The following is a 26,970-nucleotide window of genomic DNA, read 5'->3' as shown; positions in this document are numbered from 1 at the left end:
CTATGTGTGCCAGGTACTTTATATTTATTATCTTACTTGACCTCACAACATCTCTGGGAGGCAGGTGCTCTTATTATCACCATTTTACAGGTGGGGAAACTGGGCCAAACAGAGGTGACTTGGCCAGGGTCACACAACTAGTAAATGTCTAAAGCTGGGTTTGAACTCAAGTCTTCCTGACTCCAGGTCTGACACTCTATCTACTGAACCACCTAGCTGCCTCAAGAATAGCGGCAAACTTGTGGAGATGGTTTAAGCTGGTTTAACTTCTTTACCACAAAAAGTCTCAAAATAAAAAAGTGAAAAATCTAGAATAAAGCTGCATCTACAAAGGTAGAAGACAAAATGCCTCCACACAAGGTAAAACCCTCTGAAGCAATAGGGGAGAGCTAAACTACCTAAAACCCTCCCTCTCCTTGAGAACTCTCAGTCCTCCCAAGGATAAAGGCCTGCATCAACAACCTGAAAGGCCCGTATTTTAAGCAGTAGCTCTGCTGGTTTCTACCTTGTCTCCTTTCTGACAGTCTGAAATCTTCACACTTCCAAGTGAGTAGAAAGAATTGGTCTTGACCAATCATTCAATAGAAAGGGATTGTATGTGACTGTGAATAAGTTGGGGTAGGGTTGGGGGTAGGAAGAGAATAGCATGCAGTTGGCTAGAGTGCAAGAGACTTCTATGCTTAAAGAAAAGAAGCCTAGAAATCTTTATGAAGTTAGCCTTTTCCTGGAAAGGTTTGCCCAGGGCAGGGACCCATTGGATCTTCTAAGTTTGAGGAGACATGGAAGTGTGCTGGAGCTAGAACCAGTTTTCAAGAAAGCCAATTGTTAAATTTTCAAAGAAAATGGTGGAGAGAATGTTAACAAAGCAGTTTAAAAGTAAAAGTGTTTCATGTACATTTTTTCATAGAGCTGGTTGTTAAACATTTGCCAGCACACCCCTTAAGCTATTCTGGTTTGGAGCTCTGTACCCAAACCATATGGATTAAAAGAGCTGTAGGCCAGTGTCGGGGAATGTTTTGCTACAGACTACTGGGAATAAGAGAAAAAATTAGAAAGAAAAAAAGACAAGCAAGAAAGTATGAGCACAAGATTAGCTACCAAGCAGATAAAAACCAGTGGTAAAACTCCTAAAGACAAAAAAGAAAACTGATTAAGTATTATAAAAGACCACAATACAGTGAATGAGTACCAGACTTTAAAGCAAAATGGACTAAATGAACCCTGTGAAAAAGAGAGGGGGAAAAAAGGCATTTTGTGGATTTGCCAAAAATCATAGAACTATAGCAAAAAAAGACAAAACAGTAAACAACAACAAAAATCACAGGATGATTCAAAAAAATGAAACTTTTAAAAGAAGATATTACAATTGAAATTAGGTCAGAAATGAAGTCTCAGTGAAGAAATTAAGGAGATAACAGAGTAAATAATCTAACACATAACAAAAGAATCTTCCCAAAGCATTATCCATATCATGAGTTAGTGCATTAGAAACAGGTGTATGTATATATGTATCTATTTATAGATACACATTCACAGAATGTATATACACAGGCACATATATGCATAGTGCATGTGTATACATTCATGTATATATACTTATTTCTAAATACACAATCTGATTACATATGTATATATACTCACACATATAAGGTGTATGATGTCTGGTGGAGAGGTAGCATGGTATAGTGCAAAGAATGCTAGACTTGGAGCCGGGGAGGTGGGTCCAAATATTGTCTCTCACATTTATTATGTGTTTATGGATATGCCACTTAACCCAAGTCTCAGTTTCTTCATCTATAAAATTTAGACAATACCTGTGGCATGGAGTATACTACTCACGTGGGATTGTTGTGAGGGTCAGATGAGATGATATACTTTATGACATAATAAACTATTTAATAGTTTATTACTATTTATTATTATTTCTATTATTTAATAGTATTATTACTATTATATAATAGTTTAATAATAAACTATTATGTCAACTATTATCATGCTTTTATTACATCATGGTCCCTCCTTACCCCTCCTCCCATTAGAATGTAAGTTCCTTGAGGGCAGGGGCTGTCTTGCTTGTCTGTATTTATACCAGTCCTCAGCAGAGTGCCTGGGCACATAGAATCATTTAATCTAGGTATCGTTTCATGTGATTATAGTAAATGGAGAAATTTTGAAGGCTATGGGTAAGTTCATTTACGTTAGCATTATACCTTCCAGGGATGTACATAGATGATGAGGCTGATGCACACATTGCCAGCTAACTCAGTGTTTGGGAGGCTCTGAAGGAAAGTGTGGGAGAGAAGAGGCTGCCTAACAAACTGAAGAGCTGTTGTGCTGACCTTATTATTGTATACCTGTGAAACCTGGACAACTCTACCTATGCCAGGAAACTGAATTGCTTCCATTTGAATTCTTAGGAGGATTTTGAAGATCACTTGGCAGGATAAGGTATGGGACAGGTCCTTTCTTGAACTAAACTGCCTAGCATTTAATATCTACTGCAGAGAACACAACTCTGATGGGCTGGCTATGTTGTTAGAATGCTAAATGTATGTTTGCCTAAAAGACTGTTTCACAGAGAACCCACACAAGGCAAGTGCTCACATAAAGGTCAGAAGAAGCAATACAAGGACACTCTCAAGGTCTTTCTGAAGAACTTTGGAATTGGGAGACATTGGTGATACTGGCACAGGACCACCTAACATGGTGTGCCCCCATCAAAGAAAGCACTGTGCTCTGTGAGCAAAGCACAACTGCAGTAGCTCAAAAGAAATGTGAGATTTGCAAACTTAGACATCTCTACTTCAAATGTTCATATGGACTATCATATTGGTCTAATCAACCACAGCTGGACACACTGTACCTTGACCCCAAAACAGCGTTGTCATTTTGGTCCTCTTTGAGAACAAAGGATAGCAACCAACCAACCATTTCATGGGAGGGTTTAAGAATGGAGGTGGAGATTGGGAATCATTGTGAATTGAAAATTTTTTTTAAAAAATTAGAAATAAATCAAATTATGGAACACACTCCCCTGCCTTATGAAATCAGTCACTTATTAAATCATTGAAACTCAACTTTAAACATGAAGTAGATGGCCTGCTATTAGAGCATAATCTCTATGGGGTTCTTAAACATAGGAATTTCTAACTTACTGTAAAACCTATGTTTATTTCACTTTAAATGCATCCTCCTTGGGACAGTTAGAAAATTCTCCCTTATGCTGAATCGACATCTGTCTTCCTCTAGCTTCTATATGTTGGTTGTAGTTCTCCTTTCTGGAACCACCAATAACATTCTTCTTAAATGAAAAAGTCTTTCACATATGTGAAGATAGCTATCACCTGTCCATTAAGCTCTCCAGGGTAAAATCCTGCAGTTTTCTCACTAACCTAATTGTCTTCTTACATGGTTGTATATTGACTGGTCATTGCCTATTGGCAAGCCAAATTCAAATTCAATGCAGCATACATTACATTATGGTGGTGATACACAAGATCATTCTATCAAACAATGATAGAACCTTAGAGTTGGAAGAGGCCTCAGCAGCTACTGAAAAGGAATAACCGCAGCAACCTGGCTCTGCTTGAAGACTTCCACAGGGACTCCTTAGTTCTCGGGGCAGCTTATTTGCCTTTTAGTCTGTCCGTGCAGTAAACTTTCCTCCACTTGGCTTTTCTTGTGTGATTAGGCCAAATTTTTTTGAGTGATTGTGGACCTCAACAGATTCTATCTGGGCCCAACTTTCAAAGGTCAAGCCTATGGTTCCTCCCTCTACCCTATACAGGTCTGCACCTTCCACTTTTAGAGCTAACTAGGGTACTGAGACATTGTGACTTGCCCAGGGTCACACAGCCAGCACATTTCAGAAGTGTGACTTAAACCCAGGTCTCTCCTTAACTGTGAGCCTGAATCTCTACCATGTTATGCTGCCTCTTTGAGGGTCAGTCTACCAGAAAAATTCTATTGTAATGACTAGAGAAATACCATAAATCAGGAGCACAAGTTTTTATTATATTCCTTCAACACAGACAATAAAAGTGGTGGGTGTTTAAAGTGAGAAACTAAAAGTTAACAAGCAAATAACTTATTCTTTAGAAAACATTTTAAAAAATATTTCATGAACCCCACTCCCCATGCTGAGAATTAGACATCCATGCATTAAAAAAAAAAAAAAAACCAGTAATTGAAAAGGCTTTTGTCATAGATGACAGCATATTGTTCAAGTGTTCCAGACACTCACATACATTAATTTTAAAAAGCAGAAGCTATTTCACTCAAAATGATCTTTGGGTGGGAAGTAGGGGGAAGGAATTATACTTAACCATTATAGCATTTATTAGTCCAGGCCATGGATAGAGGAATTACAACGTTGTGCCAATTGCCTTAAATTTTTTAATAAAACTAAGAAAATGTTGAAATGGTGACTTGGTAATGCAAATGCCCTAAATTCAAAGGTAAAAGTTAAAAGATTTTTAAATAGCCAACTACAGAATATTAGAGTGACTGACTCTTACTACAATAAAAGTTATTTGTCTTCAAACTGATAAGAGACTACAGAAAACATGTACTTCAGAGGAAAAAAAATATCGGGACTGAATTGTGAATTTTCCCTAAGGAAATCTCTGAAACCAAACAGGTTTATAGCTAAAAAAGGGAATTAAAACCTCAGACAATATATAAATACTGAAGCAGTATTACAGCTCTATGCCACTATAAAAATATAACAAATATGCACAGGCTAAGTAAACAGGTCTTTCAACAGTAACAAGGTAGGACTGAAAAAATTACATGATTTAATTAATAGCCATTTATAATAGGTTGATTTTGGTTTACATTTTTCTTTTTTTACAAATATTTACAAATCATTACAGAAAAAGGAACCATTTTGATAAAACTGCCTTTAACTAAACTCTCACAGGACAACTCTCCAATTTCATCAAAAATGTGGTGACAAAAGGAAATCAAGTTTCTAAGGAAAGTCTTACTTCTTCTTAAGTCACAAGTGAAGAGCAGAAAGTTAAAAAATGTCTAGTCATTTACCATAAAATTTCAGTGTGGTTAAATATTCTGGATAAAGTCACAAACTGAGGCTGAAGTTAAATGTATTCTTTGTTCTGTTTGAGACTGTTACTGTGATCAATATAATACATAGGATAAATAAAGATGAGGTAAAATATACCCTAGGAAGTTAGTAAAGTTTTCTTACTATTTCCTCTTGGAGTGGAGTGGGTGGCAGGGCCAGAGTAGGGATGGAAGACAAAAAAAAAAATCAGAATAATGGTTGGGATCAATGAAGGGAAGATTATTTGCTTACACAACAAATTTGCCTGGAGTAACTTTCTATACTCTATATTTTATTACATAAAGAATAGCAAGCAATATTTTGATTTTTATATGTCCAGGATCAATAACAGGAAATGACTTGTAAAATACACAAATGTATAGGTATAATTCAGTAAGACTGATTCTCTTATAACCACCCATACCCCAGGAATTTCAACTATTAATCCTTAGCAGGGCCTTTTGTGCAAATTTGTGAATTAGTATCCATCAAAATGCAATTTCCAGGGAAAACAGCAGCAGTAAAGCCAGATTTTAATAAAATATTAGCTTGAAAAATTCATTTACAGTACAATTATATCATACTAATTTCTTGATTACTGATGTTCTTATGACTCTACACCCTAGAGGAGAAAGATTTCAGAATTATAAATTGGCAGAATCCAAACCATAAAGAAACTAACGTAATGGTAATTGGAAAAAAAAACAAACTAAAACACAACCCAATAAGGCATATGTTTGTTGTTATTACTGTCATCTGTGATGATAAAAGTCTAGTAAAAAACATTTGTAGCTTGGCAGATTTCTTAAATCTATATTTTATCAACCTAAATATACCATTTTGTGAATATGTATGTATATGCACCCATCACTGATATTACCAAAACCCTATGCATATAATTGTAGCTTTATTACTTAATGAAATATTAGCATTGTTTATGGTAAAGCAAAAAGTACAACACAGGCATATCCTACCTAATATAGTTGATTAGTTCTTTGAAAACATGATGCATAAAAGTGAAATGACTTTACAGGGATTAATTAGTTCCACAGGAACAAACGTTAGTGTACACAGCGAGTGATGTGGCAGTTAGGGCTGAAGCACTACCTTAAATTGTTGCCAACCATCCAATTTGCTTTTTGGACAAGTAACAATGGCTTTGATTGCAAAAATGTCAGTCAAGGCCCTGTTGTTGTGGGATATGCCGGTAAAGATCATTCCCAGACATGTTAAATACTCATATATTGGTTAAAAAATCTTTTTTCCAAATTGAAATATGATAAAAGATATCAACAACAAAGAATCTAAAGATTTATGGTAATGACCTAATTTTAGTATTTGTCACTGAAGTATTCAACCCAAAATTTTCAAGTCTACCAGAGTGAGCCTTTGTAATAGTCTGTTCAATTTTTTTCCAAATATACTTGCATTAACACCATGATGGAAAATGTTATTTAATGGATACCTTAATTAGCGTTTAAAATCCCATTAGACAAATAAACATAGGCAAACTTGTACTGCCTAAGTCGTCATGAAGTGTAAGCAAAAAAAGATCTTAAAACATATAATTTTTATTAAAATAGTAGAAAAAAATTTATAAATGAAATATAAATTTCTGTATTTGATTAGTTGTCTGCTTAAGAGTGTTTTTTACCAGATTAAAAGACTGCCTAAAAGTTTAGATAAGGATTATTAAGGTCAAATCTATTTTTCACTTTGCATTGAACTAATGCCAATACTTTCAATGTTTTAATTAGTGGGTCTATACTTTTAACACAGAATTTCAGAGATGAAAGGGACCTTATAGAGGTCATAGTCTAACCCAATCAAATATTTCATATGCAGAAATAAATTCCATCTAGAACATCTCTGACAGTCATCTACTATGAACACTTATAATTATCAGCAAAATTATTACATCTCATGAGGCAGTCCCTTTCATTTTTGAATAAACTCCATCAGTCATTTTTTTAAAAATTCTAAACAGATCTGTCTACTTTGTAACATGTACCTACGGTTCCAAGCTCTTCCCTCTGGAGTCACAGAAAAAAAAAAAACAAGCTGCTAACTTCTACACCATTGACCCTCAACTAAGTGAAGGCAGCCATCATTTTCCCCCAAGTCCTCCCTTTTCTAGCTAAAAATTCCCAAATCTTTCAAAGTTTCCAGTACAATTCACCATTCTAGGTGGTGAACTCATAGGGTATAAATGAGTCAATAGCTGTAGGTGTAACACACACAAAGATTAATAGAGCCTTCAGATCTTTAAATAATCACACAAGAAAGTCATTTAACATAATTTTTATATAAAAGAGTAAATCAGGACCAAATCGATACTTTCCAATTCTATATGTTAACTTTTTCCCCTCCACTTCCAATGAATCTTAGCGGTAACAATCAGACTGCTTGATAAGAAATAGAATTAGTACAGGGAAGCTAGCTGCGATTTTTTTTTTGATAAATTAAACAACATGCAAGCTCCCTTTTCATTACTATTCTCATCACCTCTAAGGATATCCTCCTAGAAAAAAAATCCATTTTATTTTAATGGCCTAATTTACTTATACCATGTGATGTATGACTCAGGTAACTTGAAATGGAAAAAAAATTTTTTTCTGCTGCTTACAGTCCCTTCCCCCACCTAAAACTATGGAACCCAAACACCTAAAAGAACTGAATAAAACCCTTATATCCCACAGCACTACAGCAACATGAATAAAAAGTGAGATATGGAAACACATAAAATGACCCCTACCTGTTTCTCCCATTGACATGACTATGATACTGAGAAGTATTGAATGATGTTAAGGGGAGAGATCTTTCTTTTTCTGACTCAAGAATTTAATTCTATTAAGTTCAATATTTAGATAGCAAGGATACTCCCATTATTATAGTCCAAAGGAATCTGAGAAAAGAAGAAAAGATTTTGGTTTCTAAGAATCTATTTTTGACTAGGTCTGGAATGCCATATTAATAACATGTATGTGCATACATACATATATGTCTATGATTACAATAGCAAGTCACCACTTCACCACACAGCATTAGGAACCTCAAATCAGGTTATAGCTAACGTCCCACTCCCCCCCCCCCCAACTCCTTTGATCTCAATCTGCTATATCTTCTTTTTTTTCATCTTGTATTTTGGGTGAAGGTAGTTCAAGCCTTGCCCACTGCATAGGTTCAGCTTTTCTCATTGTGATCTCAATCTTTGTGGCTGTCATATTTACATAACTCCTCTTCACATCAATTACCTGAAACATACAAAAAAAGTAAAATAGAGTAGTTTTGAGATTCTAAAAAAAAATATAGTCAGGATAAAGATTTTATTTCCAATTTATGTTGACAATCCAAACTTCTTAGGCTATGTCACATTCCACCCTGAACTGTACATTCTACCTCTTAACATATAACAATGGTACAGAAGATAAAAGCTCTTATTCTTCAAATAAGAGGAAGACTATCTCATGCAGAGTTCCTACTTAAGCAAGTCTTTTACTTCAGGACTGTAAATTTTGAGTTTGAAAAAAAAAGACTAAAAAATGGATACTTACTCCCCATAATTTGACATCTTGATGAAATTCCTTTTCTCCTTCAAATACAATGTGGATATTTAACTGAAACAAAGGAGGAAAATATCAAACTGAATTTCTACTATCAAAGAAAACAAAAAAATTAAACTTGAAAAAAATTCTTAGATTCCAATGTAAAATTGAGTCTGTAAAATTTTAAAAATAAATTTTCAAATATGATACATTAAAGACTAAAAAATATACATCACAGTTTACTCTGATTTTTTCTTATATTGTTGGAGACAAAATTTCAGGTCAATTTTATTACTCTTATCTTTTTAGATTCAAAATTCACTCTAAAATAAAAATAAATTTATGATAATTTACCAAAATATATTAGCATACTCACCAGTGTACTATTTGCCTTTACATGACTAAGCTCTGGAAGTGAATTTTTAGCATAGACTGAGATGGTAACCTGACCTCCTGTCTGATGCCAGTCATGCCTACATGGAACAACTTTTTTCCCCTGTAGTAAGAGAGACATTTAAAAAAAAACTTTAGAAACTTAGATTTTCAAACTCCTAGAAGGCAAGGGTCTATCTAGTTTATGTGGTTCATTTTTTATGGAATACCTTGACACCATACCACACACAACTGCCAATCTAATGCTTTATTTATGATGATGATAGTGGGTGCATATAATCTATAAATGATTGTTTCACAGTATGAAGGGGAAATTCAGAACTTTTTAGATAGTGTAAATAAGAATAATATGATGGGAAGTAAATTTTTTGCAAATTAGTCATCATCAAGAGAAAATGCTACAATATATTTTATTTGATGCAGATTAAATAGTATTCTAATGGGATATGGTTAAAGTGGTTCCAAAAAGTTAATGAAATTAGAACAATGCTTTCCTAGCCAAACCTAACATTAACCAAAAATTACTTTATGAAATTAAAACATTATTTTGAAATTCTACTTTATGTCTCTTCCCCAAAATTTAATAAATTACAACTTATCAGCCAAGGGAATAGAAATTTTTTTGGGTGAAATTTAAAAGAAAAAAGTCAAGTTATTGTGGAATAAAACTGAAGATATTTTTAGTGCCATGTGTGTTTATGTGAATTACTAAGATTACTTATATATTTTGTAAAGAATGAAAGAGAAGGTGAGGGAGGGGAAATTCAAAGGGTGATTTTTTTAATATTACATTTTTAATAATTCTTTTATATTACTTCAAAGATCCAAAGTTTCCATCAGTATAAGTAAATACTCCTCAAACAACAAAAATCCCAACTTATTAGATGTTCTTTAAGAGCTGTTGTGGCCCCCAAAATTCAGCATCATGGTCAATCTGGTGATGGCCCATCCTAACTAGACTAATCCTAACATGTCAAAGTCTGTCACATGCCCATACTTAAAATCTTTCCAGTTTAATATTGGGATTTAGAATGACTCATAAATATTCTTTCTGCTGTAACAGTTTTCAAGAACCCAGGGTCACCTTCATATAATAGCTGTTATTTATAATACAGTGCTTTAAGTTTTGCAAAGCATTTTACAGAAGTTATCTTATTTGATATCAGAAAGAATTTTATTAAGATCTTCTCATACTAACATTTCAGAAAATCTAGGAGAAAAGAGAAAGAAAAAATGATTTTCTAAAAACAGTTTGTGAATACAAGAAGTATGAGAAAAATTATTAAAAGTTTTTAATAAAACCAGAGGCAGCTGGTAACAGTGGACAGAGTGGTAGGCCTAAAGTCAGGAAGACTCAGGTTCAATTCTGGCCTCAGACACTTACTAGCTGTGTGACCCCTGGGCAAGTCACTTAAACTCTGCTTGCCTCAGTTACCTCAATAATAAAATGAAGATGATAATAGAATCTACTTCTCAAGAGTTATTGTGAAGAAACATGAGATGATATTTGTAAAAAGAGCTTAGAGTGTCTGGCACATAGTAGGTTCTAGATAAATGTTTATTCTCTCAATCCCTCCCCTTTTTTAGATAAAGTGCATTAAATTAGGCTATGTTTCCAGAAACATTTTAAAGATGTATTTCAAAGTTTCCTCTAGGAAAACATCCTTACATATGCTTCCAAATTATTTATGTAGCATTTATCTTAAATTTTGTCCTAATTAAATCAATACATTTAAATCTAAAAATGCCATTTGCCTTGGGAACATAATTTGTATATTTTAATAAATGACTAAATACATTAGGTAAAAATGTAACATTACTTGCTTAGTTTTTATTTTAGCCTTTGGAAAATACAGTACTCAGTTTTGCCACAAAGTATTTATTCTTGAAAACCATATCATATAAAGTATGTAATATTTTTGCACAGGAAAAAAGACATTGTCATATACAAAGAGCCAGACAACTTGTTAAAAGACCTGGGTTCAGATGTATTTACTAGCTGTGTGATTATAAACAAGTTACAGTGAGCCTAAATGTCCTAATCTGTAAAACAAGGTTAATTATAAAGCTTGCATTTCAGAGAATGGTTGTGAAGAAAGTACTACTAAACGAGCTATCCTTGAGATGTAGGTAGAAGTTGCATTCCTGACCAAGGCCTCAGCACTGAAAACAAAGATATCAAGCAAAGATATACCTACTACAAACTTGAACAATACATGTGCTGTAACTATTGGCTGTACAAAGTGAACTAATGTACTGAAGAACAGATAACACATAAAAAAGACTTTATTTTGCAATTAATGTGACCTAAAATGAATATTCCAAATATAAAAAGAGGAACCATTTAATAACTTTGAATACTTTCTGAGAATTTAGAAAGATTTGGGAAAGTTGGAATGGAGAAAGGATTTGAATGGCCTGATGGTTATTTTTCTCTAGAAATTTCTTTATAGCAAAATGATATATTCAAAATCATTCCATGACATTAGAGCTGCAATTTTCAAAATCAGCTTTCTGGTTTTACTCTTTTTGCTACTACATGAGCTACTATCAAGTTGGGGAAAAATGCACACCTAAAATAAAAATGACTAAACTATGTCTTTGATCTCACCAATGTATTACTTTGACCAAGGAGGTCAAAAGCAGAAACAAAAGTCCAATATATACAAAGATATTTACAGAAAGACTTTTTTTTGCGGTAGCAAGAACTAGAAACAAAGTGGATCCCCATCTCTTGGGCATGGCTGAACCATGGTATCTGAATTTAATGTTTTATTATTTTGAATTAAGAAATGACATAAGAAGCGAACAATCTGTGGTAGTGGATCAAGACCTCAGCTGAGTGGAACCTCTTACCCATCATTGCCATTATGTGTGAGTCACTTAACTTCTTTGTGTGCCTCAGGACTGTCTAGGTTTATAAGTTTCATACCAATTATAGATCTGCAGTGCTGACAGGCCATTTTCTACACCAGTGAAATCACAGGTCCATCCTATTCCAAAAATAATGTCTACAGAATGAACGATCACTTAAAAAAACACTTCCCTCCTTGGGAGAGAGACAAAGTACTGTAAATACTGCCAGATTTGTTCACTATCTTGGTTGCTTCTGCATAACTGTTTCTTTGTTGCAAGGAAGAGTTCAACCTCAGGTTGGCAAGATGGGGAGTGGATAGGGTATTGTATCCAGAAATGACAGTGATGAAAAATGAAAGGCATCAATAAAATTTATTTAAAAAAAAAAAAGACAAAACAAAAAGCAAAGACTCAAAGTGTCCAGTAAACAGATCATGAAGAACTAAAAGATGAAAAAAAAAACTTTTTAAAACAAGATTAAAAAAAAAAAACACACACATATCCTGCACATTTATACGAGATAAATATATTTTACTTTAGTCAGGAAAACGGTTTACCTAAAACTATATGGAATAAGCTCAAATTGGTCACAGATCACTGACTGCAACTTCACTTAAACTATTCTGATCCTGAAAGATATGACATCAATGTCTACTTACAGCATCTTTTTTTGTCCACAAATGCTTTCCTGTTGTACATCCTTCTTGGGACAAAAATGTATTAAAATCAGAAGTTTTTCTTCTGCAACAGCTCCAATATTTCATCCTTTGAATGATCAAAATTCCAAAGACAAATATTAGACATACAATATTACAACCAAATATCATTTAGGCTTGTCTAATCTATTTCCTCAAAGATCCAATGAGAGTTAGCAAGAATTAATAAGGTAGCAGTAATCAATAAATAATCGATAAACCCTGAACATGTATCATATTTCAAAATATATTTATCTTAAAATACATGTATCTATCTTGAGTCACCATTTAAAAATAATATTTATGTTGGGGACTTCTATATATGTATGAATTTCATATATACAACAGTCTCTAAACAGTCTACATGGAAGTGCTTCTTTTAAAAAATGTTTACTTCCTATACAAAACAAAAGGAGATTTTAGTGTTAAAAATCATTTTCTACAATGTGAACTAGATTCTTTTTCCTGCCCTGCTTACTCTTATTACAACTTTTTGATACTTGCTGGAGGTCCCCCATTAGGACGTTGACTTTAGGATAGAGAACAGGAGATCTTATTGCAAGTAATGAGAAAATTCTAGTCTGGCCTCTGCAGATTTATTTTTTAGGAGCACAGCACTGATTTCTTTTTAAAATTACCAAGCAGTGGCATTACAATAGCACCTCTTGGTGTTTTTTTTTCCTCATGCCATATAGTCTGAAAGTCTAATACTGACCTAAATAATTAGGACCATTTAAACTATGCCTACTAATACTACAATAGGGGATCATCAAAAATAGCTAAATCTTACATTATTAACTTGAGCAAAGTACCAGCAGCAAGCAGGAAAAGAAGTAAAAGTAGAATGAAAATGACAGAACACTTTTAGAGGTTTTTGAAGAATAATAAAATGACAACAAAAGATACTTGATTCATATGTGAAATACAGTGCTTAAGTTTTGTCATGCTTACCCTTCATGGAAAATAGGGACTCCAGAATGAAAAATACAAACTTCTTCTATACTCTGTGGACCTTGGTATGTCTTTGGAGATGGGGAGGAAAAAACGTTCAAAGTGACAAATGATAGGCAAGTATCCCATTTTAAAGCATGGAACACATAAAAACCTACATTAGGAATACAGAACACTGAAAATACTTAAAATAATTATTAAACATTTATCCTTTAATTCTAAGAAATCTGAATTACAACTTAGTAATAAAAAACTAGAAAATGTTTTAGATGCATTCATAAAATTAGGAAATATGACTAATGTCATTTTCTTTTGGCTGTGATACTTATATATCCCCAAATAACTTGGAATTCCTAAAATGATTACCCATTTCCAGCACAGGAAACTTTAAAAGTGTCACAGAAATATAAGGCAATGTTTGCTGGCTTCATTAAAATAATCAACTTTTTGTCTAAGAAAGTAGCATTGGGTTCAGGTTGCATCTCTGGGCTAAGTGTGAGAGAACTTGGGCAAGGTTATGTAGGGGTTTGAGGAGAAAGAGAGAGGGGATAAAATTTGTCAGGGTCCTTGGGGATGTCCTTGGAAGCTGAGTAAAGTATATTGATATTGTGCACAAAAATGCAAAGGATACTTTGAGCATATGTCCACTATACCCATAATGGTGAGAAAAGTTATACCTTTTCATATTTATAAAACATGCCTAAAACCAGTATTTTCAATTTAAATATAAATTTTCTGTAATCCCATATGTAAGATAAATTTGTAGATGCTGTTTATATATAGAATACATACACTAATATCAACAGGTTGATAAAATATTTTTTCAAGTTAAATGAAGGTGTTGACTGGCCACATCTGTCTTATTTACCAGCCTGACATACAGACAAGTCTATTTTTAAGTTTCAAGGCTGGTCCTGCAATACCATGGCTCCATAAATCTGGATCTGGCCAATAATCTATCTTCCCTATCTCTTAGAATCTAGAACAAATCCCTTTGTAAACTTCTTGAATAAATGAGAAAAAAGACTGATGAAGATAATACATTAACTGTGGAAAATACAATGAACAACAACAACAAAAAAAAAAAAACCCAGCCTCTATTGGATGAAAATTTTGTTCATCTCCACAAATGTTTAATTTTACAGCCTCATGTGACTTCCACTATAGGTTTTACAAAAAAGCAATTTACCTTTACACAGCCACCATTTTTACATGAAGTCCCAATCTTAATTTCATCACTGTCCTCATCTGAAATATGAAAAGGTCTTTATAAGTATTCTAAAGAAAAAGCATTTTAATTCACTAACACTTTTACCTTTCGGTCCCATTTACCTTCATCAAGATACAATCATATTAGATTTTTTTTTCTAAAATCTATGTACCTTAGTATTAAATTTCTAGTTATTAGGTGGCCAAAACTTAACTTAGGATTGGACTGTTTTAAGTAAAAAGTTTTACCAACAAATTTTAAAAAGCATATTTGCCACCGTAGAATATACAATATTATACTCAATTCTAGCCTAAAAGGGAAATCAAAGAGAGAAAATAGATTTAGTACATTAAAAAGAAGGATGAAAGAATAATACATAACAAAATAATCCATTTTAAAGAGGATTTTACAACTATATTAGCTGTTAATGACTCATAAGAAAAAGAAAATATAACACATTTTTCAACAATGGTTCTAGAATTTCCATCACACCTTTTACACAATTCTTGTTACTAACAGACTATACTTTTTGAATAAATTTTTAACTGTTTGAATGAACTGCCTCAGCCACATGTCCTACTTTTCTAATATCTTTCATAGTTTACTTTTACTAGCTCCCTTCTCTTCTAGAACCCCCTTAAATTACAGAGCAAGATGATAAAATTCTTACCCTTTTTATCTACTTCATTCTCAGATGACAGTTTAAGTTTATCCAGTGCTTGTTTTAGTGAAGCAGCTATTTTCAACTCCAAGTTTGTCATTGGCTCATCTGGGCTAGAGAATTTTTGAACACTATTGTTATCAAATTTAAAAATATATTTATATGTAGCCCAAATGAATATACTTAAATCCAAGAAACATGGGCATGATTCAACATAGGCATGTATCCATGCAAATAACTGTTACAACCTATTAAAAATTTAGAGAAAACTTCCTGTGTTCATAAACATCTATTTTCAAATACCATTACACAATAATGTAAGGAAACGAAATGAAATACTGGGAATGCTATTAAGCATGTCAGACATACACAACTGTTTATAAAGTATACCTTGGCCTTTTTATTGCTTCTACTGGTTTAGGGGCTTGGATAATGTGTTCTTGAAATTTAGGTTTCAATTCAGACAATTCCTTCTTCTCAGAGGTAGTCTTGACTTCGGGTTTGACAGGCTCAGGGGGTTTCTCATCATTGTGCTTACCCTTTGTACAGCCCTATTAATGAAAATGCTTACTTTAGTATTATGTTGCCATATTTAATCAAAATCTATTACATATACCCCCGAAGTTCCAGTTTTATGAATTCTTAAATTCTTTAGTCATATCCTTTACTCTGTAAGAAAGACTGACTTTGAATTCTAATTTGCATATATACACTTCACTCACTGATAGTAAAAGCTATACTCCTGATATGGGGAAAGACAAAGAGCAATGAAGAATTCATGGTGATAAGAGCAAATAGGGATTTTAAAAATTATATGTTTATGTTTTTCTCTAAAGCTTTTACCCTTTTCAGTTTTTTTTTCAATTATAATGGGTAACAAGTCTAAATTAATAGCTAATGTATTTTTAGTAACTTGTAGCTTCCAACTGGCCCTACAAAAGGAAGAGGAGGCCAAGGTCCCTTTTCACAAGCTCAGACTGGTTGCTAAATTAGCCATTACAATTAATAGGGTAGTATCAAAAAGAAAGAGTTGAAGATGGGACTGTCAGTGTGAATAGTAAATGTTCAAACTTAAATCCTCCAATATAGGGGTTTTCCTATACCACGAGAAGTTTTGTTAAATCATATTACAGCAACAGAGAGTAAAATTAGGGTCCATTATCAATTTATACAAAATAAGCATTACAATAAACACAAATTACTTACTACAATGCTTAAGAAATCTGAAAAATCTGTTGTTCTTCTCTTACAGCAAGACCAACCCTGTGAAATTTAGAGGAAAAAAAGTGAATGGCAATTTTTATGAGAACCACAACCTAAATGCTACCAAGTAAAAAAGGTAATTTTTATTGGAATATTTATTTCTATCTTTGAAGTAATGTGTACTTATGTGATGCTTAGATAAATGCACCAGAAACTTAAATTGTGTACCAAATACCTTGCATATTCAGTTAATCCTGGTTGTATTTATTATGAAGTCAATCCTTAAAATATTACTGTTAAGTGAAAAGGTTTTTAGACTATGTATTTTAAATACATCAAACATCTAGTTTGTCTGATATTTCAATAAACACGACCTAGGAATAGCACAAAGTGGCATTTTAATGAAATTTCAAGAGTGATTGATAGAAAAAAAATAGGTTCAACACTGATTTACTATTTCATCTCCATGAGGCTTAGAATGTCATAAATAATCAATAACAAGTTTACAATTAATTAATAATTAATTTCCTTCTTAAAATTATTTCTAATATCTAAAACTATAAATTTAAGGGAATGGTACTGCAAAGTCAAATATCAACTTGGGACAAAAGAACCCTACTCTAAATATCTACTGAAAAAAAATTAAAATCACTAAAATTTATTACTAAAAATTATCCTGAATACTTGTTTGAAATTATTACTTCGAAATCTACATGCTTCCACCCTAAAATGCTTTGTAAGTTTTAAAATGGAATTGATGTAGAGTGAAGCAAGAACCAGGAGAACAAACTATAGAATGATTACAACATTTTAACAAAAACAATTGTGAAAAACTTAAAAACTATGATCAATGTGATTGATGAATATTCACAACTTCTAGAACACTAATGACGGCAGAGAACTGATGGGCTAGAGTACAGAATGAGACATATATTTCAGAAATGGTCAAATGTATGGATTTGTTTTACTTGACTATACTTGTTACAAGGGAGAGCTTTTTTTGGGGGGGAGGGACGTCAAGGGGAAAAGAAATGACAGTAATATCCCCCCTAAAAGAGTGTCAAATTAATTATTTTTAAAATGCACAGAAGAGAATTGAAGCTCAGAAGAGACAAGCAAGGTACTGTTGGAATTAATATGTTAAATTTGAAATAAACTTCTAAAAAACTTGTAATGAACAGTCATGATTTCTTTCATATGAAGTCCTTTTTCTTTGCTTTCTATGTGGAAATACTCATGTCTGTGAGGTTCATAATAAAATATTTAAATAAAATTTAAAATGTTTAAAATGATTATTCTGTTATGTTATGCTGTGAGTGTGTGCATGCGCGCATGTGTGCGTGCGTGTGTGTGTGTGTGTGTGTGTATGTATAAGTAATTATTATACAATAGGAACCCAGACAGGGATTTATTATTTATTATTACAAATTTAGGATTACACATAGCAATTGTGAGATAACACTGTCTTGTTAGACAATGTATCCAACATTTAAATAGATGAGAAATTTAGAGTTAGAAGAGAATGCTTACTATGTCTCTGTATGTCATCAAAGTCAAGAAAGATTAATGCAGGCTACATTAAAAGAGGCACAGCATCTGGTAATATGAAGGTGATAGTCTTCCTTCTCTTTGCCCTGGCAGGACATTGTTAAGCTGAGGAACAACCATGGGGATAAACAGAATGGTGAAGACTCTCTAGATCATGCCATATGAGAATCAGATGAAGAACCAGGAATAGAAGAGGAGACTTAGGAGGCACACTCTCTGCAAGTACTTGAATAGCTGTCCAGTGGAATTGAAATCATACCTGATCTGCTCAGCCCTGATAAAACTAATAGCAATGGGGAGGCTGTTGCAAAAAAGCACATTAGATCTGATGTAAGGAAAAATAGCCTTACCATTAGAGCTTTTCGAAGACTATAACAGGCTACCTTTTGGAGGCAGTGAGAATGAGAAAACCTCTCAGAGGTTTTCAAGATAAGTCTGTAAGACAACTTGATCAGGTTATCTTGGAGAGTGAATTCTTTTTCAGGTACAAGTTGCACTAAATGGCTGAAGATACCTTCTAGCTTTGAAACTGTGACCTAGTCTAACCCTTTCTTTTTACTGATATGGAAACTGAGGGTGAGAAAGGGGAAGACATTTGCCCAAGGTCACATAAAATAGTAAATTGTTAAGATGGGATTTAAATTCAGTCCTCTTTTTACTACGCTACCCACTCTTTCGTTGTTTTGCATCTAGTCCAGCATATACCTAAAAACAGTAAAAATACAATCTGTGCTTAAAGACCCCTCCCAATAAAAGGAAACTCATGCTCTTCCAAAGAAGTATATTTTTCTTTTAGAGAGCACTAATTGTTAAAAAAAAAAATCTCTTTACGTCAAGCTAAATGTCCCTTGAGAACTTTCACTCATTGCTCCTAGTTGTGCCCTGTGGGGTCAAGCCAAAAATAGGATCATATATTTAGAGATGGAAAGGTTTCTGTTCCAACCTCCTCATTTTATAGCTGAGGAAACCTGCCTGTGGGTCAGTTAGCAACTGATTGGGCTAGTTTATATCTATCAATTGCTACAATGTATGAATGCATATACATGCACAGATATATACACATATAATAGGCATTCTTATTACTCGATAATCTCAAAGTTTAAAAAAAAAAAAAACAACAAAACACATTTCCCTACATTGCCTGATATTATGAACCACCAAATCTTGCATTCAACCCCACTGAAAATATTTGAAGATAACTATCACAAACTTTGAAGTCTTCTCTTTTCTATCACCCCTCTTCACTCCTTAGTAACTTCAAACCATTTTCACATGGTATAATCTCTATGATCTTCACCAACTAGGCCACTTTGGAGTACATCAGTTTATACAGTTCCTCTTAAAATATGGTGCCCAGATCTAAACATAAGTTAAAGTAAATAAATTAAGTATGATCAGGGCAGAGTAGAAAAAGTCCATCACTTCTTAATTCCTGACACTATGCCTCTTTTAACGCAGTCTAAAATTGCATTAGGTTTTTGGTTGCCATACATCACACTGTTGACTCAGAGTGCTCCACTACAACCAGCACATACCTTTTAGAAAAAATTGCCTTTTAGCCACATTTCTAAAACTTGTGAAGTTGATTTTTTGGACTCAATATTAAGACTTCACATTTCTATTAAATTGCATCTTATTTGATTTGGCCTAACATTCTAACCTAAAAGGGACATTGAGATCCTCTGACCCAAAGCTGGGGGTATCACTGTTGTTCATTCAATTGTGTGCAACTATTTGTGACGTGGACTATAGCATGCCAGGGTCTTCTATCTTCTGCTATCTTCCAAAGTCTGTCAAAGCTCATGTTTGTTGCAAGTCCTTGGGTTTTCTTTTTCTTTCCCCCCTTTGGTGAGGCAATTGGGGTTAAGAGACTTGCCCAGGGTCACACGGCTAGTAAGTGTCAAGTGTCTGGTCTGGGTCAGATTTGAACTTAGGTCCTCCTGACTCCAGGCCTGGTGTTCCATCCACTGTGCCACCTAGCTGCCACAGTCCATGGGTTTTCTTGACAAACATACTGGAGTGGTTTGTCATTTCCTTCTCCAGTGGCTCACATTTTGCCAGAACTCCCCACTATGATCTGTTTGTCTTGGGTATCCCTGACAGCATACCTCATGATTTCACTGAGCTCTACAAGCCCCTTTGCCATAACAAGGCAGTGATCCATGAAAACTCCTTTTACCCATTACTAACAGTTTCTATCTAAATGGGGAAAGAAATTATTACAAATTACTGTCTCCTCCTTCCAAAGGCTGGGCTAAAATGGTTCATCGGAATGGGCAAGAGAGATCATTGAAGAGTTGATACATATAATACAGGGGACTAAGGTGGCAGGGAGAGGGAGGATGTAAAGTTGTCTTGATAAGCTGAGCTCCAAATATGGTTTTCCAAGGATATGAGCAGGTGGAGCTTACCTGCTTCCCACCTACCAGTAAGATATTTCCATATCTTGGAGGGGATATGGAAGTGAGTAGAGATATTAGGGAATGGGAAAACATTGATATTACCATCATAAAGCCTAGTCTCAGCTTTCTGTAGAGACTTATATTTTCTATTGTAAATTTTAGTTCCTAAGTAACTAGCTGCCTTCTGTAACACTGTTTCATATAAAATGTCTCCTAGTGACCACTTACTAGCATTAGCCACCTGGAGGTGAGAGCAACATATGTTACACAGAAGAAATAAATATGGTACAGCCACAGTACAGTAAAGAAACTAACTTGGGTACTGAGTATAAGTACAAAAAAGACTGGTAGGGTGTGTGGGTCAGATTATGGATAGTTCTGAAAGCCAAATACAATAGTATGAGTAAGTCTGTTTAAGTAGGCCATAAAGTGACATGAATTTTTAACAGGGGTTAGTGTAAACGCCCTACAGGCCATTTGGCTAGCCATGTCTTCTTTCCTCTCTAGACCTTCTTCACCATGACTCCTCCCTACCCCGTTTCCAGTTTCCTTTTATGTTGTCTTCCCCCATTAGAATATAAGCTCCTTGAAGAAAAAGGCTGCCTCTCTGTTTGTATTTGTATTCCCAGTGTTTAGCACAGATACTAACACATAGAAAGTACCTAATAAATGTTGACTTGACTTGACATAAAAAATTAAAATTATTAAGGAAAATTCAGGGACACTACACTACTGGTTCTCCTCCTGCCTAACTTGCTCTTTCTTCTCTTGCTCTTTGTTTGATCTTCCTCCAAGTCATGTCCGCTAATCCTGAGGCCCCCCCCCCGCAGGACTCTTTCTAGGGTCCTCTTCTCCTTCCTCTATTCTATTTCAATGGCTGATCTCATCAGTTCCCAGGGATTCAATGATCATCTTTATGCTAATGATTCTCAAAATCTATTTATTCAGCTCCAGATTTTTTGCATTATTTGAACCTAGCCTTGCATGGCTGGGAAGTTGGATCACCACTTCCTGTTGCTTACAGACCCTTAACTTAAGCACCTAAGTTATACTGACCAGAAACCCAATCAGATAATGGCAAGGAGTTTTCTCACAATTATATATCTCAAGCAACCCACATGTTTTATCTGAAAAGTAGCCCTTTACTGGTCAATCAGGTATTGTTTCCATGTGCCTTTAATAGACACCTGGGGGAGGGGGGGAGAAACACCTCTTCCTGATTTCAGGAAAATGTACCTGTTTGTTCTCCCCCTACTAAATTGGAAAGTTCCAATTAGAAATCAGATTGCTCAATTCTGTATCCTGGTTTTTTTCTTTTAATTACTAGGTCTTATTTGTTTTTACTGCATAAAAATCTATTTTCCCCTGTATCTGGGATCCAGTGCTAAATTAGGTGAGGGGGCCTGATTCCAGTTTGATGAGCAACTGGCACACATTGTTAAATTAATCAATATGCTCAGAAGCTCAAACCTTTGTTTCCTCAGTCATTTCCTCTTTTACCTGCCACATTATTGGATGTTAGATGTTGTTAATGAAAAGAAATGCAGGGGAAGGTGGCCTAGCCATTCCAGATCTTAAATTGTATTATAAAACAGCAATCATCAGAACTACTTGGTACTGGCTAAGAAACAGAGTGGTGGATCAGTGGAATAGGTTAGGTACACAAGGCACAGTAGTCAGTGATTGCAGCAATCTACTATTTGATAAACTCAAAGACCACAGCTTCTGAGATAAGAACTCACTCTTTGACAAAAATTGCTGGGAAAACTGGAAAAGAGTATGGCAGAAACTAGGCATAGACCAAAATCTCACACCATATACCAAAGTAAAGTCAAAATGGGTTCATGATTTAGATATAAAGGCTGATACTATAAGCAAACTGTGAGAACAAGGAATAGTTTACCTGTCAGATTTATGGAGAGCAGAAGAATTCACAACCAAACAAGAGACACAGAACATTACAAAATGCAAAATGGAAAATTTTGATTATGTTAAATCGAAAAGTTTTTGCACAAAGTCAATGACCAAGATTAAGAGGGAAGCAAAAAAATGAAAAAGAATTTTTATAACTAGTATCTCTGATATGGGCCTCACTTCTAAAATACATAGAGAACTAAGTCAAATTTATAAGAATACAAGTCATTCCCCAATTGATAAATGGTCAAAGGATATGAACAGGCAGTTCTCAGATGAAGAAATTAAAGTCATCTATAGTCATATGAAAAAAAACACTCTAAATCACTATTAATTAGATAAATGCAAATCAAAGCAACTCTGAGGTACCACATCATACCTATCAGATTGGCCAACATTATAAAACAGGAAAATGATAAATGTTGGAGAAGATGTGGGAAAATCTGAACACTAATGCATGGTTAGTGGAACTGTGAAATGATCCAACCATTTTGGAGAGCAATTTGGAACTATGCTCAAAGGGCTATAAAAATGTACATACCCTTTGACCCAGCAATAGCATTTCTAGGGCTGTATTCCAAAGAGATCATAAAAATGGGAAAAGGACCCACATGTACAAAAATATTTATAGTAGATCTTTTTGCGGTGGCAAAGAATTGGAAATTGAGAGGATACCCATCAACTGGGGAATGGATAAACAAGTTGTGGTATATGAATGTAATGGAATACTATTGTGCTATAAGAAATGATGAACAGGCAGACTTCAGAAAAACGTGGAAAGACTTGTATGGACTGATGCTGAGTGAAGTGAGCAGAATCAAGAGAATGTTGTACACAATAACAGCAGTGTTGTGCAATGACTAACTTTGACAGACTTAGCCCTTCTCAGCAATGCAAGGATCTAAGACATCTCCAAAAGTCTCAAGATGGAAAATGCTATCCACATCCAAAAAAAAGAACTATGGAGTTTGAATGCAGATTGAACCATACTATTTGCTCTTTTTTTTTCCATGATGATGAATTTCCTGGTGATGAGCTTATTCTGGTAGGGTGGAAGACTAGGGGCATCATGATTGATGATCTTACAAGTTGAAACCAAGCAAAACACAATGCTTAGCACAGTGCTTGGCATATAATAGGCACTTAATAAATGTTTACTGACTGTCAAAAAAAACCCCAATTTTTTAAAAAGAAAATATGAAGCTTCAGAGATTTAGAATATCTGCTACAATATTAAGAGGCTGCTTTTGTATGGATACAATGAAGGCTGGGGGGAGTGTTTCAACTTCATGTAATTTTTAAAACACTATTTTTTCTTGCTCAAATTGAAGGAAGGTATAAAGAGAAAGAAAGGTTAGAAAAGATTATATGAGGTTTAAAAAGTATGGCAAATACAACACATTCACTATTTTCTGTTTTGTGAGGACAGGTATTCAACAACGGATCTAGTGTTGGTGTAAAATAGAATCATAGATAGAGGCAGGACATTAAGAGGACTTTTTTTTTAACTTTTCTACTTTGTTATCTTCAGTCAAGGCATTTAAAAACTAATCTAAATTAATTGTATTAAGGAAGCTGAAAAGGCAAGCCATCAACTATTTGCTAAGAAAGGAAACAGGGCAGCTAGGTGGCGTAATAGAGCACTGGCCCTAGAGTCAGGAGGACCTGAGTTCAAATACAACCTCAGACACTTCACACTTACTAGCTTTGTCACCCTGGGCAAGTCACTTAACCCTGATTGCCTCACTCCCCTCCCCCCAAAAAAAAGAAACAGTAAGAAAATACAAGATAAATTATTTTGTACTAGTAAATTAACTACATCCACATATCTATATTCTATTATGCCTACCTTTAAAGCATCATGAAAGACTGGAACTCCTGGATGATATGTGCAAGAATCTGGCAAAAGCAAAAAGACAACTGTTAAAAAACCACCACCACCACTAACCTCTATCACCCTTTCCACATGTAATCAATTTCTTTAAAAATCAGGGTAACTTAAAAAAAATTTTAAATATGAACCTAAACATTAGGAAATATATTTCTATATTCCAAAAGGACTGAATATGAAACTGTGAAAATATGAAACCACATAAAGCTTGTTTTAAAAAATATATATTAAACCTAATGACATTACCATTTCCCTGCTTGTCTGTGTCTTCTTCTGAACATCCTTCTGTTTTCTTTTTTGATGTGTCCTTGATACTTTTTATCTTTTCTCACTCATCTCAACACCCTTCCACCCCCAAATAAAAGCTATCCTTTGTCAGTCTGTCATTAAGCATTTATTAAGCACTTATTATGTGCCCAGAACTGTGTACACAGTGGCGAACACACTGTTTTGCAATAAATACACTCAAGTAAAACAAATGCTAATAAAGCACGTTTCATTCTGTACCTCTAATTCATCACCTCTCTGCCAAGAGGTGGAATGCCTGCTTCATCATCAGTTTTATGAAGTCATGATTAACCACTGTACTGATAGGAGTTCTTTTGTCTTTTAAAGTTGTCTTCTTTTATATTACTGTAGTCATTGTATAAATTATTCTTTTAGGTCTATTCACTATACTCTATATCAGTTAATACAAGTCTTCCTAGGTTTCTATGAATTCTTCCCTTTTGTCATTTCTTATGGCATGACAGTATTTTACTATTTTCAGATTTTGTTTGGCATTTCCCAATTGCCGTATATTCACTTTTTTCCTAGTTCTTTAGTACAACACAAAATGCAGTTCTGAACATTATTTATACATACGGATCCTTTTCCCATATGATTTCTCTGGAGTATATGTCTAGTTTATTACTAGGTCAAAGAGATTGCAATTTGGTGACTATTTTTTGCATCCAACCCATTTTCTCTCCTCAGGCTACTTTGGTTCAGTTCCTCCATTCCTTGCTTAAATTACTGCAATATTTTCCTAATTTATTTTCCTGCTTAAAAAGTCTTCTACTCCATCCTACACACTTCTACTAAAGTTATTTTACTTAAGTACAAATCTGACCCTCTGACTCCTCTACTCAATCAACTCCAGAGGCTTCCAATTGCCTAACCATATTCATAACTATTTACTATTCATAGCCTGACCCAAACCTATTTGTCCAGTCTTACTGGACATTTCCCCCATATTTTGTTATCCAACCAAATTGGTCTTTTTTCTATTCTCCACACAAGACATTCCATGTCCACTCTCCATGCCCTTATAATGTTCCTGGAATACACTCATTTCTTACCTATATCTTGCAGAATTTCTGATATAAAATTCAAACACCAACTTCTCCATGACGCCTTTTTAAATCCCTACAACTGGAGTACCCTTCTTCTGAAACTTTGCTATACTTAACTATTTTGTATATATTTACTTCGTATTTATGCTGCATATATTTCAAATATTTATTTATTGGCTATCTTCCCAATTAGAATGCAAGCTCCTCGTAAGAACTGTTTTGTTCTTTGTACGTGAATTCCCAAGCACTTACTACTGACCTGGCACATAAGGCTTAATAAATGCTTGTTGATTGTGATCCTTCCAAACTGTTTTTCAGAATTACTGGAACAATTCACAGCTCCACCCATAGTACACCATTAGTGTCAATTCCTTTTGCTGTTCCAATAATTGTCATTTTTCTTTTTGGGTCACTTTGGTTTCTTCGCCAATCTAAGATGCAACATCAGTCACTTTCATATGCATATGTCTTCCTCTTAGTGATTTGAAGTATTTTTGCAAACAGTTTTTGGATTCATCTAATCTTCATGTGTAAGATCTTAAGGCCTTCCACCATTCTGTTTATTTTCCTTTAGATGTCTGCTAGCTTAGCAATGCTATTCCAAAAACGTAGTATCTAGAACTAAACACTAAATTCCAGACATAGTCTGATCACAACAAAATACATTGGGACTATCATCTTCCTTGTTCCAGACTATGTTTCTTTTTATGCAGCTTGAGATTATATTAGGATTTTGTTGTTGTTATTGTTGTTGTCACTGACCCATGTTGAGTTTGTAGTCCACCAAAACTCTAGTAACTTTTACAGATGAAGTGATAACCAGCCATGTCTCCCTCATCTCATGCCAAAGCCTAAGACCTTACAGTTAAGCCTATTAATTTCCATCCTATTAGATTCAGCCCAGCTAAGCCAATCTATTCTGTGGAGATCTCTCTAGATCCTATGATCCAACCAGTTAACTATCCCTAATGGTTTTTCATGATTTGTAAATTTGTTAACAATAATATTATTTGGTTAGGTAAGTCACTGATAAAGTTATAACATTCCAGGGCCAAGAACAAATTCTCAAGGCACTCACTAGAGACTTTCTTCCATGTCAACACTTAATTATTAATGACCATTCTTTGGATCATATAATTCAACAAGTTCTAAAGCCACCTGATGGTATTATCATTTAGCCTACATCCCTCCAACTTTTCCACAAGAACAACATGAATGGCTTTGTCAAATTCTTTGCTAAAATCTAGTCAAGGGTTGGGGAACCTGCTGCCTCAAGGCCACAAGTGGCCCTCTAGGTCACGT

At 34.3% G+C, this 26,970-nt stretch overlaps 1 protein-coding gene across 1 annotated transcript in view; it reads right to left on the bottom strand.

Moving 5' to 3' along the window:
* Positions 1–3,993: 3,993 nt before the first annotated feature.
* CHORDC1 (cysteine and histidine rich domain containing 1) overlaps positions 3,994–26,970 on the bottom strand; it is a 31,786-nt gene continuing 8,809 nt past the window's right edge. The window contains exons 2-11 of the mRNA XM_027847564.1: positions 24,293–24,342; positions 16,583–16,639; positions 15,767–15,927; positions 15,386–15,489; positions 14,695–14,753; positions 13,506–13,576; positions 12,519–12,624; positions 8,987–9,106; positions 8,620–8,682; positions 3,994–8,319 (exon numbers count right to left, since the gene is read on the bottom strand). Coding sequence (XP_027703365.1) covers positions 8,173–8,319; positions 8,620–8,682; positions 8,987–9,106; positions 12,519–12,624; positions 13,506–13,576; positions 14,695–14,753; positions 15,386–15,489; positions 15,767–15,927; positions 16,583–16,639; positions 24,293–24,342 — 938 coding nt within the window. The 3' untranslated portion in view covers positions 3,994–8,172. The remainder of the gene's footprint in view (positions 8,320–8,619; positions 8,683–8,986; positions 9,107–12,518; positions 12,625–13,505; positions 13,577–14,694; positions 14,754–15,385; positions 15,490–15,766; positions 15,928–16,582; positions 16,640–24,292; positions 24,343–26,970) is intronic.

This window comes from Vombatus ursinus, unplaced genomic scaffold, assembly GCF_900497805.2.
Source record: "Vombatus ursinus unplaced genomic scaffold, bare-nosed wombat genome assembly UNPS02015414.1, whole genome shotgun sequence".
Classification (NCBI taxonomy): domain Eukaryota; kingdom Metazoa; phylum Chordata; class Mammalia; order Diprotodontia; family Vombatidae; genus Vombatus; species Vombatus ursinus.
Note: the sequence above shows the minus strand (reverse complement) of the source record. Positions and strands in the feature narration are given on the sequence as shown.